The sequence below is a fragment of the Aquarana catesbeiana genome, linkage group LG05 (assembly GCF_042186555.1).
Source record: "Aquarana catesbeiana isolate 2022-GZ linkage group LG05, ASM4218655v1, whole genome shotgun sequence".
In the NCBI taxonomy this organism is placed as follows: Eukaryota; Metazoa; Chordata; class Amphibia; order Anura; family Ranidae; genus Aquarana; species Aquarana catesbeiana.
Genome location: NC_133328.1, coordinates 249,990,478 through 250,005,077, shown reverse-complemented (window position 1 = coordinate 250,005,077; position 14,600 = coordinate 249,990,478). Strand labels below are relative to the sequence as shown.

Below are 14,600 nucleotides of genomic sequence, written 5' to 3'. Positions count from 1 at the left end.
AAGAAATAATTGGTTGGAATCCTAACACTTTTCGTGAAGCAATATTCACTTCTTCAGGAGACCAACATATTTTTTAGGATATCTCTAGAAAGAACACGTCATTTGTATACAGTAATACAAAAAACAACTCCATGGCAGAAAATAAATATTCGCCATGGTAAATTGACTTAAAAACATTTGTCAAGTGTGGTGGAATAACTTACCCACCAAATAGATAACAGGTCTATAACTATTTTCTTGGATGTTTTTGATAATAAAAAGAGGTAGATACTCTCCCTCCACACTTTTTATTTATGATTGTTCAGTTTGACTCCTTTCTGGTGCAGACATCTATAGCTACTCTAAAGTTGTCAATTGAAAAACATTTAAAGCTAAATTATAGGTATGGATTTTATTGCATAGTTCTGTCTTCTGGATCCCATGGATACTACAAAGAGGGGAAAGGGTGGGAGGGGGGTCTGTGTGAGCAGGAGACAGAGAAACTGTTGTACACTGATATTCCTAGTGATTAGCTTTGCAGGGGGGCATGTCAGCAGAAGTCTGTTCACTGGAATACAGGCAGGTTTAACTTCCATGTAGAATTAAAAAAAGCACACTGACCACGCTGGATTGGATGTGCTATAGTGTCTATCGTGGTCAGTTTGAATTAGGAAAGCAGGGGGACTGGCAGGATCACCAGCAATTTCACACAAAGGAGCAATGCAAACAGGATACATTTTAATGCAATTACATGGTAACACAGACACTCATCAGAAATATATGAAATGTTGGGGTAACATACACTTTAATAAAATTATCATTGGGAACTGTTACCCAATTACATTTGTTCTTGAACTCTTCCAAAATCTCCAATCTGCCAAGATTTTACCAAGCTGGCTCTCTGTGGGGCTTACAACTTAATCAGAATCAGAGAAGGAGATAAGTGGAAGACAGCCTTTCGTACTCTGGACATTTTGAGTAACTTTGGGCTCTGCAATGCCCTGGCTACCTTCCAACATTTTGTAAAAAAACATCTTTAGGGATTTTATAGATATTTACCTGGTCATTTACTTGGACAATAATTTAATACTAAGATGATGTGCAAAAAGTCTTAAGCATCCTGCTGAAAAATGTGAATTTGAAAAAAGAAAAACACTTCTTGGGACTAATCATCTCAATGGAAGGTGTCACTATGTACCCTATAATTGGCAGTTCTAGAGTGGCCAGCTCCTGTCATTAAAAAGGGAATCCAGCATTTTCTGGGTTTCATGAACCTCTATCGCAAATTTAGGGCTTTTTCTTCATTTTCGCTGCTCTCATGTGACTTACCAGCTCACATACTCTCTTTTCCTATTCACCCAAAGCCCAGTCTGCTTTTGATAGCTTGCAGTCATTGTTTATATCTGCTGCTGTCTTAACCACTTTAGCCACGGAAGCATTTACCCCCTTCCTGACAGAGCACTTTTTGCGATACGGCACTGCGTCGTTTTAACTGACAATTGACGTCCTTTTTTTTCCCACAAATAGAGCTTTCTTTTGGTGATATTTGATCACCTCTGCGGTTTTTATTTTTTGCGCTATAAACAAAAAAAAGACAGTTTTGAAAGAAGCAATATTTTTTACTTTTTGCTATAATAAATATCCCCAAAAAATATATAAAAAAAACTAATTTCTCAGTTTACCCTGATATGTATTTTTCTACATATTTTTGGTAAAAAAAAATCGCAATACGCGTATATTGATTGGTTTGCGCAAAAGTTATAGTGTCTACAAAATAGGGGATAGATTTATGGCATTTTTATTAATTTTTTTTGTAGTAATGGCGGCGATCTGCAATTTTTATCGTGATTGCGACATTATGGCAGACACATCGGACACTTTTGACACTATTTTGGCACCATTGTCATATATACAGTGATCGGTGCTATAAAAATGCACTGATTACTGTATAAATGACACTGGCAGGGAAGGGGTTAAACACTAGGGGGTGATCAAGGGGTTAAGTGTGTCCCAGGGAGTGATTCTAACTTTGGGGGGATGGGCTACCACTGACATGACAGCGATCACTACTCCCGATGACAGGGAGTAGTAGATCTCTGTCATGTCACTAGGCAAAACGGAGAAATTCCTTGTTTACATCTCCCCGTTCTGCTGCTTCATGACACGATTGCAGTACACCAGCAGACATCTAGTCTGCGGGACCTGCGGGCACGGTCACGGAGTATGTGGCGGGCGCTTGCGCGGCCACAATGGCGTGTCTTAAAGGGGACATACCTGTACGCCCATTTGCGCAGCCATTCCATTGTGCCAACGTATATCGTTGTGCACTGGTCTGCAAGAGGTTAAAACACCGGGACCCTGCCTTGTCCTTTGTTTTGGTTGTAGGTGTTTTTTAAAAACACGGTAGGAGCTGTCTGCTCTAGTCCTAAGGCCCTCTTATACCTAGTCACTTTCTTCTCATGTAAAAGGAGCTCAGCTGATAGGAACTCTGACATCCGTAACAGGGAGTTGCTGGCCATTTATGTATCTCTGTAAGAATTGCGTTATCTGATGGAAGGAACAGTCCATCCAATCATTATTATAACTGACCACAAAAATCTTAAGTACTTGAGAGCTGCCAATCACCTCAGGCCACACCAGGCCAGATGGGCTTTCTTCCTTTGCTGGTTTGATTTTCAGGTGATCTATCAGCCTTGGACCAAAACTAGGAAGCCCAAAACACTGTCTTTTATATACTTCAACGATGCTATACCTGTGCCACCCAATACCATCCTCTCAGATGAGAACTTTTAAATGATCCTGCCCACCCTGCTAGTCCAGATTCAGGAGACTTTCAAGACTTACCCAGTCCCAAAAGAACTAGACCTCTACCATTCTGGTAATATTCTGCTGCATGAAAACAACGTTTTCTTCCCTGAAATCCTTCAGCAGATAATTTCTAGTGCCTGGCATGTTCTACCACTTGCAGGGCACTTCAGCATCTCCAAGACTCAGAACATATTATGGACCTTCTGGTGGAGGTTTCAGAGTGCACTCATGCTAAGAGCAGCCAGTCCAAACCTTGGGTGTCTTTTAAACCCTTTGCCCACGTTAGTGATGGGGTTCATTGTGGAAATTCCACGATCTGAAGGGTATAACTCAATTCTGGTGGTGGTAGATTGTCTCATCAAAGTGACACACTTCACTTAGAAACATAAAAAAGTGATAACAGAAAAAAAGCTAAGTAGCCCATCGAGTTTGTCTTTTTTTTTTTCATGTATACGTATTTTTGTATTTTTTTTGTTAATTTTTTTGTATGAGTATACATCTATGTCCCAAGCATGTTTGAATTCACTTACTGTTGATTGACTCCCTACCTCTGCTGGAAGTCTATTCAAGATATCAACTACTCTTTCAGTAAAATACTACTTTCTAAGATCAGTGTTGAACTTTCCTCCTGCTAGTTTGAAGTTATGTCCCCGTGTTCTTGATCTTGGTTTCATATTGAAAATAAAGCCTTGAGCCTTCTTCGCCCCCTTGATGTATTTAAAGTTTTCAATCATGTCTCCCCTTTCCCTTCTTTCCTCTAGACCAGGGATATGCAATTAGCGCACCTCCAGCTGTTGCAAAACTACAAGTCTCATCATGCCTCTGCCTCTGGGTGTCATGCTAGTGGCTGTCAGAGTCTTGCTATGCCTCATGGGAATTGTAGTTCTGCAACAGCTGGAGGTCCCCTAATTGCATATCCCTGCTCTAGACCATGGGTCTCCAAACTATGGCCCTCCAGTTTTTCAGGAACTACAATTCCCATCATGCCTAGTCTTGTCTGTGAATGTCAGAGTTTTACAATGCCTCATGGGACGTGTAGTTCTGCAACAGCTGGAAGGCAATGATTTGGAGATCCCTGCTCTATACTGTACACTAGACTGTACATATTAAGTTGTTGAAGTCACTCCTGATATGTTTTGAGGGATCTCAGACCTTTCACCATTTTTGTTACCCATCTCTGGACTCCTTCTCTCTTATTAATATCTTTTTGTAAGCGAGATCTCCAGAAATGGACACAGTAATCTAAATGAGGTCTAACTAAAGATCAGTATAGAGGAATCAGGACCTCCTTCCTCCTGCTGGTGACCCTTCTACTGATGCATCCTTGAATTCTTATTGCTTTTCCCACTGCCTGGCCACACTGTTTCATCATTTTGCAATCATCTGAAATAGGTACTCCCAGATCTTCTTCCTCTATAGTGCTGGTCAACACTGTATCCTCAATGTTGTACTCTACTTTTTTTTACATTTAGAAACATTAAACTTTACATTGAACATTGAACTTCAGTTTACACTGTTTTGACCAATGTCCCAGCAATGCCAAATCATATTACAGACACTTCCAGGGACATTAACCCTGTTGCGCACCTTCTAATAAAGAGTACCACTTTGGCTTCTGCCATTGCTGACATCTTTCTCAAGGAGATTGTGAGACTTCATGGGGTACTGAATAACATCATTTCAGAAATAGGAGTCCAGTTTACCTTTAAATTTGGCAGAAAATTGAAAATCATCCCTGTCATCTCGTTACCATAGACATATGAACAGTCAAAATGAGAGAAGGAACCAGATCCTAGAACTATATCTTCTCTCCTGCTTCACAGGAAAATCGGGCCCTGTTGCTCACTTTGACTCAGTTTGACAACAACAGTGCCCTGTACGTAGTCTCCCCCCAGTCTTTGCTTTTTGCCAACTATGGATTCCACCCTGCTACTCTGCTAAACTGTTCCCCTGAATTCTCTGTCTCCAGTGTACAAAACCATCTTGCCTCCCTAGCCTGTAACCTACAGTAACTACAGAGGTGCCTTTATCTGGTTAAACCTCTGCCTAAGATCCAGGCTGACAAGAAGAGATGGGCTCCTACTTTTCGCCTGGGGATCTAAAGCTACATTGCTCCTCCAAGTAACTGGACTCTAAGTTATTGACCTGTTACCAATTAAAAAGATTGTCAACTCTGTAGCAGTTAGGCTCACAGTCACTAGAGATTCACCCAATGTCATTTATCTCTTATATTAAGCCAGTAACCGTGGACTTCTTTACTGGCAGGTTTCCTTCTCTGCCTTTTCATGTTCTTGTGCGCAGTTCTGAAGAGTTTGAGGTTAAAGCCTTTGTGAATTCAAAATGTGTTGCAGGGCGACTTCAGTTCCTAATCAAATGGCACTAAATGTTCCTGCCACCCCATGGTGGGGCTATTCCAGAAGCTGCGACCTGGAGCCCACTCATAGCAAAGAAAACTGGGGCCCATGGGTTCCTAGCCATCGTTCCTTCCAGACTGCTCAGGTGAAAGACCAATGGTACTTAGTCTGTGCCCTGGGTGAACCTCTGCTACCTATCAGGGGACACTATAGCAGCTACTCACTCTGCTTACAATACCTTTATGGCCGCATCTGTGTGCCCTGCCTGTGGACTAACTAATGGCATTGTACAGAATCTCCACCAATTACCAGGCCAACTAAATCACTGTATAAATTCTTCTATATCAGCTATTACAGAGTAATGCAGCTACACATAATAAGATTACTATGTACTGTATAACAAAAGCACCAGTCTGCTTTTGATCACTATATCACTCATCTAAAAGATCAGAAGTAGTTTGGAGTGCTCCACATTTCCTAGGTTTCAATTTATGTCTCTAATGGTCACATTTAAAAACCTGGACAGCACAGGCACGGATATTAATTCTGTGAGGTTGTTAGAAACAGAAAAACCTGCTAATAAATGTATTCTAGAACTCTTTAAAACCCAGGTAATAAAGAAATAATTGGTATGTTATTAGTTAGAAATGTTAACAGCTATTTTGTTGCTTTAAAAGTACAGGTTATTATTTAGTCAAAGAGTACATGTATTTCTAGAGATGGTTTTCAATACTAGTTTACATTATGTGAAAAAGTTTACAGCCAACATTTTTTAATGTGTCTTCAGAAGTCATAATTGACAGATTAACAAGCATTTGTTTCTCTACAGTTTAAATATAAAATGTATGTCAATATAAAATAACACCACTAAACCCCCGTATTTTATAATTATTTGAGTTCAAGGGGGTTTGCTGTTATCTTTACTGCTTTCTCATTTTTACCCTGAATAGCACTATATATATATATATATATATATATATATATATATATATATATATATATATATGTATATGTATATGTATATTATTGTGTTTGTTTGTTTTTTTTAACAATAAATTATGCCTATGTTTGTTGATTCAGAATATTATTTAGCTGTTTTGTTAATAGTCCTTTTTCACTACAGGGTACAAATAGAGTAACTCATTCATCTGGATCTGAAACCTCCCAATCACATGCTGCCTCTCAGTCAAGAGACTTTGTGCCAAGCCATGGGAGTGCTTTCCATTTGCCTGATTCTCAGCATTCTTCAGCAATTTTTTATTCAAGTTCAACTTTACCGGCACAGAGAGTAAGCTCTCCTTTGTCAATGCATCAAGTAGGATCTCCAACAAAACTCCAGAGGGTGGGTTCTTCCTCCGAGAGTACTGGCTACAGCACCACACAAAGAGTTTCTTCTCCAAAACAGTCTCCTAGTCGTCTTGCCAAATCTTATAGCACCAGTTCACCTATCAACATAGTTGTATCATCTGCTGGACTGTCTCCTTCATCGGTCCGTGTAACCTCTCCGCCAACCATTCAGTCTAATATAAACTCTTCACCTTTGCATCAGTTGAGCTCAACCATTGGTACATATGCTACGTTATCACCTACAAAACGTCTAGTTCTTTCTTCTGATCAATACAATAAGCATACACAAGAACTGTATGCCACAGCTACATTACAAAGACCTGGCAGCTTAGCAGGTACAGTAAATACCCTCAATTTTTACATGTGTTTGTTTTCTATGGTTATTTACAATAACTTGTTACACTATATATGTATGTAGAACATTGAATCATTGCATTTAATGAAGATCTTCATTAAAATAAAAAAAAATAAAAATTTCCATTGTTTTGCTTCCTACCTCCACAATCCGAAAAAGCAGTTTTTGTTTTTTTTTCGGTATTTACATTTTGTATTCCTTTTACATTCCACCCTGCCCCTGTCTCCATTCTCGCCTAGATGTAGAAACCTTCTTATGAAGCCTACTGGGATATACAAGTCACATATCCCAGGAGGCATACCCAACACTGGAGGAGGAAAGGTCTTGCACTGTGTCATCAGGGAGTCAGTTGCAGCGGATTACAGAACAACTACGCTGGATTTGCTGGGCATGTGAGTATGTTTTTGGAGGATAAAAGATAAGAAACTGGAAAAAATGAACAGTGGACACAGGGGATGAAGTTCCTCTTTACTGAAATCTAATAAACCTCTAACAATTTTTGTATATTTTGTAAAACCAACTAATAAACTAACTCTCGTTGACCATTTCTTTTACAAATCAGAATGTTGATTCCTATAATCTATACTAAATTGCAATATTGTCCTGTGCATACCGTATTTTTACATATGTAGAAATAGACATAACTTCTTGTTTTACAAAATTTATTTTGAAGTTATTTGCAAGTTTCATACAGCGTAAGACAACAGTACAAAAAAGAGCATATAAGAAAATAAGGAGAAGAGAATGTGGACCAATAGGCCCTATTATATCAGGGGCAGCTCAAGACAAATTGGTTGGTATTATAGTAGCAACTTGTAGTGCAAGTACAACCAAAACTTGAAAGCACAGTTGTGTAGGAAACTGAACTTGGGGGGTCTGCACCTCATACATAAGTAGTACCATCTACAACCGGGGGAAGAAGATGGCCCAAGCACTACATGCAAGCCTGCACGTAGGGAGTTTATCAAGGCCCAAAAATGGAAAATACAGCAGTTTGGAAGAAGAAAGAAAGAATGAAAAAGGGGGGCGAAGGAGAGGGGTAGGGAAAAATGGTGAAAGGGAGGGGGAAAGGATTCCCGCATGATCCAATCACCTGACCACAGCTGAAATTGGCATCTGAACCATCAAGTTGAAGCAAAGAACAGTCCAGGTTCATATGGCATTTTATGCGATCCATGGTTCCCACACCTTCAGAAATTGAGTGTGTGTGTCATTTAAAATGGAAGTGAGCTTCTTGTGCACCATAGTATCCATGAGTCGATGTTTAACTACCTCTGTGTTAAGATAATTCTGATGCCAAGCCCTATCCAGCGTTTGACAGGCAGCCAGGAAAGCAAAGCCCATCCATTTCTGCTGATTTTTAGATAAAGCCACTATAAGCTTATATAGCAAAGCCTCCCACAGATTACGTACCAGGGATATGTTCAGTATAGCTCTGATCAAGGCCTACAGTTGAGTCCAGAAGCGAAGTGCCTTAGGGCAAGTCCACCAAATACAGAGTAAAGTGCCCTGCTCTTTGCAACCTCGAAAGTACATAAGAGACAGATTGGGAACAAACCAAGATGTACGATTGGGGGTCAGAGAATATTTTGAAAGCACATTGAAGAGGTTGGCCAGATGTTGTGCCAAGCTACGTGATCCAGGGTCTTACCCAAGTTAGTTTCCCACTTAGTCAGACATAACTTTTTGTCCAAACTTATACATATAATGGCATATGAATGCCATTTTTAAAGATGGTTGATTGTATAATAAATGGGTACCTTGTTTGGCTTGACAGTTTGTCACTGCATATACTTGTAGCCCCATTTAAAAAAGGCATACTTTTGTTAAAAATGTATCCTTGCTTGAGATAAATCTAAAATAAAATAAAGTAGTATGACATCTACGTCCCAACCAGCATGATTCCAAACGACAGTGGAATATACACTTGCCAAATATGAGGATATTGCATTAAAACCATTTGCTTTTCAAGGGAAAAATCTTAAAGCTAAAATTCAGCAAAACCTAATCAAGTCTTAGATAGAGCAAGAAAGGGCTGGACATCATTTACTGCATAACTGAGGACATCTTGTGGCCAAAAAAGTATTGTGTGAAGACACCTCTGGATAAAAGATAAGTATTACAGCCTTATTATATTACTTATACCATGCCTGGGGGTCCATTTAATTTTTAAAAATGCACAGAGTAGGGCTTTAGAGTATGATCACATTAGAGTCTGGGCTTTTTGCATTTTATGTTAATGGAGACAAACCTGGGACAGGCTCACTCTAGCATTGTTCAAAAAACCTTGCAGTCAGCCATGACACCTCCTCTTGAGAAACATCTAAAAGGTAAGAAATAGTTAACTACACACAATCAAGAATACAACCAGCTTTTGCAGAACTACAAGTCCCATGAGGCATAGCAAGACTCTGACAGCCACAAGCACGACGCCCAGAGGCAGAGGCATGATGGGACTTGTAGTTTTGCAACAGCTGGAGGATAATTGCATATCCTTGCTGTACACCATATGCAATAGGAATGTAGATAAAAGAAAAAATCATCATAACAATAGGGAAGGAAACACTATTTCAACAGGACCAACGTTTATCGTAAACATATAAAGGAATGAAAAGCTACTTAAAGTGGTTGTAAAGGCAGAAGGTTTTTTATCTTAATGCATATGCATTATAAAAAAGAGGAAGAAAAAAAAAAAAAAAAACCTGTGTTCAGCAGCCCCCCTCAGCCCCCCAATACTTACCTGAGTTCGATCTAGATCCAGCGATGTTGCGAGACTTAGCTTAGATAGCAGTGCAACGCCATTGGCTCCCACTGCTGTCAATCAAAGTCAGTGAGCCAATGAGCAGAGAAGGGGGCGGGGCCAGGCCACAGCTCCGTGTCTGGACACAGGGAGCTGCGGCTCGGCTCAGGTGCCCCCATAGCAAGCTGCTTGCTGTGGGGGCACTCAACAGGAGGAAGGGGCCAGGACCACCGAAGATGGACCCGAGAACAGGAGGATCTAGGCTGCTCTGTACAAAACCACTGCACAGAGCAGGTAAGTATAACATTTTTTTGTTTATGAAAAAAAAAAACAAGACTTTAGTATCACTTTAAGCCAAAAATAAATAAATAAATTGGTGATCCAATTATAAAACCCATCCTCTTGTGTGATGTATTGTAAAGCGGTGCGTAAACGGTTGGCGCTATATAAATCCTGTATAATAATAATAATAATAATGAATCACTAGCTAAACTGATTTCCCATCTGCTCCTGTTCTGATGACAACCTAAAATTTGAGATTTTGGGGATTGGGATTTGCAGTCCGCAACTAAAATTTGGCATTTGTTTTAATCCCTTTCTAGTCTTTCCAAAGTTAATAAAAACTGTTGCTTTGTTATATTTTAAAGATGAATTCCAGGTATGGTATATTTTTACATAGTTACATTAACCACTGCACACAAATTAACCTACCTGTACATTGGTACTTTGGCATTAAATACCGGGGTTATAAGAGAGGCTAGCCCTCTCCATGTTCTTTCTTTTATGGAAAGAGAAATTTAGAGGTGCACAGACACTTATCCTACTTCAAATAATTTACTTTCATTATTTTTTTTCTCAATGTGCCGTCAAGGCCGAGACTGCAAAGAAAGTTTTGTTATGGGTGAATGCTAGCATCAGTTGGGGAAGATGCAAAGCAGGGAGGGGGGAGGGGGGAGGGGAAACATACAAGTTGAATTTCAATATATGCGTTTTAATGTTTGAACGTGCAGCACTGGCATGCCTTATGTTTCACTGGTATTCGAGTGCTGTAAGCAGTGAGTTACATCACATGACCAAAAAGAATCTAACCCCATTTATTTTTTTCATATATATTTTTTTCCTATCAAGGAGAGAGAGATGTGGATTGAGACCACCAAAACATATTCTATTACAATCCCTGTTTCCATATCAATGCGTTACCCCTCAATATAGTGTCAAGTTCGGGTCCACAGGGAAAGTATTGTCATGCATACATACTGAGACCAATTGGAGAGAATACGTTTCAGGGAAGGGGGAGGAGGGGGGGGAAACTAAAAAGCTGGATTCAACCACACCCGCTTCGGTTTACATATGTATGACAATGCTATATCCCACGTATATCTGGTGTTCATTTGCTACCCATAACAAGTTATATTGCGGATGTATTGGGAACCTGATACTCTCTGTATTGTCTCTCCTAAGAAAAGGGATCTTCAGGCTGGGTACACAGAAGTCCATCCCATTTTACTTATTCCCCTCTTATTATTTCTTCTTTTACTATGCTACCAGACGCAAAAGCATAAAGAAAACTCAATTACTGATGCAAGCAGACGTTGGCTGGGCGAGAGACACTGCAGGGAGGAGGGAGAGGGGAAGGGAAGCTGGAAAAATGAACTTAAATGTGTGCACTTTAACTGATACGTCTGCAACACTAACAAGTCCTGGTTCTATCGGGTGTCCCCTGGACAAACGCAATGTGATAGATCACCTATCCCTTCTGTCTTACTATTCTACATCGCCCTGCCACAATAGGGCTAAAGGCTACATTAATACACTAATGTATAGTCACAAACAACAATGCCCAAACTGTCATTGAAGTTCCTTAAATGGAACGTGAGGGGATTACGAGACAAAATTAAACGGGCGGCAGCTCTCGCATTTCTTAAAAAGCAAAGAGCGGATGTGGTGACCCTGGTCGAGACACACATAGAGGGTAGACTTCAGATGGCACTCCGTCGCCCATGGGTGGGCTGTGCGTTCCACTCGACCCACACAACACACTCAAGAGGTGTCTCAGTACTTATCGCAAAAACAGTACACTTTGAACTATGCGAGCTACACACTGACCCGCAAGGTAGATATATATTTATATCCTCTAAATTACACGGGGAACCCTTCTTGATCCTGGCTGTCTATGTCCCTCCCCCATTCTCCACCTCTATACTACTGGAGGGAATTTCCTTCATAGCAAAATACCCAACAGCTCAAACAATATGGATGGGAGATTTCAATAGTACACTTAATGAAGAACTAGACAGACTGAGACCAACTCCACTTGCTATAAACCCTCCCAAGGATACTAGACTCGCCAGGCTTTTCTCACCTTTTCACTTGATAGACACCTGGAGACATAAACATCCACACACACGTAAATACTCCTGCTTCTCAGCAACACACAATACTATGTCAAGAATTGATTTTATTTTTATATCCCAAAATCTGTTAGCACGTCTTCTTGAGACAGAGTTTGGTCCTAGAATGCTCTCGGATCATGCTCCATACTGGATCACCCTTACCTTCCACATAGATAAACCACCAATTTCATGGCGCCTCAATCCGTTCTGGCTGAAGCTGTTGCCAGAGGATGACGACTTTTCAGCCGAATGGGAGACCTTCTTCCGGGAAAACACAAACTCTGCCTCTTTCCTGATAGTGTGGGAGACCTTTAAAATACACGCCAGGGCCACCCTAATAACTCGCATCAACAGGATCAAAACAAACTCATCAGACATTTATGAGAAGGCGGAAACTGAATTATCACGTACAGAACACACATATCAAACTGACCCATCCCAAGCTAACGCCTCCCATTTAAAACTACAATCCAGGATTATGAATCAACTCCAATACGAAAAAGCAAGACAGAAATTATTTTTTGCCAAACAGAAGTATTTTGAGCAGGGAGAGAGAGCTGGAAAACTCCTGGCGTTTCTGGCTCGAAATGAGGATAGACCCCCAGTGGTAATTGCACTTCAGGGCCCAGAAGGGCAAAAAATCACAGATCCTCCTGTTGTATCATCTAAGTTCAGGGAGTTCTTCATGGACTTATACAACTCTAGGACCCAAGAGGGACCAGATGAGATGACTCCCTTCCTGGAAGGAATAGCATTCCCTCAACTTACGATTGACCAAAGGGAGCTTCTAGAGGCCCCTCTCACTAGGGAGGAAATAGACACCGCAATTGCGAGTTTCGCCAAATCTAAATCCCCTGGCTCAGATGGGTTACCCATAGAATTTTACTCTCACTACAATGAAATAATCACCCCCAAATTACTTACCCTCTACAATACCATGTTTAAACAATTCACCCTCCCAGCCTCTATGGGTGAAGCCACAATAGTCTTAATACCCAAACCGGGCAAGGACCTGGGTAACCCCGAATCCTACCGCCCTATTTCATTACTACAGGCTGATATCAAGATTCTGGCCAAAATCCTAGCCATGCGACTCAACCGAGCGATACTCAGCCTTATACATGCTGACCAGGCAGGTTTTATGCCGGGACGTAACACTTCCTTTAACCTACGGAAACTATTTATAAACATGCAGGCTACACATGAGAATGTAGGCACAAGAGTGATAGTCACCCTTGATACAGCCAAGGCTTTCGACTCGGTTGAGTGGGGTTACCTCTGGTGCTGTCTTGAACGATATGGTTTTGGTCCAAAATTCATTCAATGGGTACAATTACTATATCAGAACCCTAAGGCCAGAGTGGTGGCGAATGGATGGCCGTCTCAGAAGTTCGACCTCCACAGAGGCACGAGACAGGGCTGCCCATTGTCCCCATTACTGTATGCTCTGGTTGCGGAACCACTAGCTATTTCTATTCGGACAGACCCAGAGATCATAGGATTAAAAACTGGAACCCTTACAGAAAAAATCAGCATGTACGCTGATGACACATTATTATATCTGGCGGACCCAGGTCCTTCCCTCCACCGGGCTCTTCAGATAATCGAACGTTTTGGGAAATTCTCGGGTCTCAAAATAAATTGGGGGAAATCCCAAGTTTTACCAATAGACACCTTCCCACTTACGGAATTCCAGGCCACCCTACCATTACAAAGAGTAAACACAATTAAATACCTAGGAATAAATACCTCCAACAATTCAGCAGACTATATAACACTCAATATTAAACCATTATATTCCCTTATTAAAATTAAAACACAGTCGTGGACCAAACTGCCCTTAGGAGTATGGGGCCGCATCAATCTCATAAAAATGATACTACTCCCTAAAATATTATATATACTCTGGCATGCCCCAACATACATACCCCTAAAACACTTTAAAATAATGGAGTCCCTTATCAAACCCTTTGTGTGGGGGAAAAATAGACACAAGATTGCATGGCAAACCCTCAAAAACCCAACAGACATGGGAGGCACAGCACTCCCAGACTTTAATCACTACTATATTGCGTCCCAACTCTCCCAACTTTACCATATAGATAAGGTAGACAGTGAAAGATTCCGGATACTACTTTGCCCACGATGGGCCCAAGGAACCTCAGATTCTATATATGCTATCACCATGGGCACTAAGACCGATGAAGGTAACATAAACAGAACATCCCTGATATACCAGTACAGACGCATCTGGGAACTCGCAAACAATAAACTCAATATACCCAGACATAACGACTTCACTCCCTTATGGTGTAACAGGGACCTATCAGAGCTCCACAACATCCAGGACCCGCGGCCTTGGATGGAGAGGGGTGTACTCTACTTACACCATGTTTGGTCGGGTGGAACCCTTAGGAGTTTTGACACTCTTAGAGAGGAATTCCATTTGGCCAACAATATGGTATTCAAATTCCTTCAATTAAGACATGCAATACAGGCACAATTTCCACAACTCTCATTACAGTCAGCTTCCAATCCTTTAATAGCAATCATAAAAGACACAGACCCAAAAAAATTAATCTCCTGTTTCTACAACATGCTTACTATCCCAATAGCCACAAAAA

At 40.8% G+C, this 14,600-nt stretch overlaps 1 protein-coding gene across 8 annotated transcripts in view; it reads left to right on the top strand.

Moving 5' to 3' along the window:
• Positions 1 to 14,600, top strand: part of CTNND2 (catenin delta 2) — a 1,213,609-nt gene that overhangs the window by 567,669 nt on the left and 631,340 nt on the right. For all 8 annotated transcript variants that reach the window (XM_073630701.1, XM_073630699.1, XM_073630697.1 and 5 more), the window contains one exon: positions 6,265 to 6,823. In XM_073630701.1, coding sequence (XP_073486802.1) covers positions 6,265 to 6,823 — 559 coding nt within the window. The remainder of the gene's footprint in view (positions 1 to 6,264; positions 6,824 to 14,600) is intronic.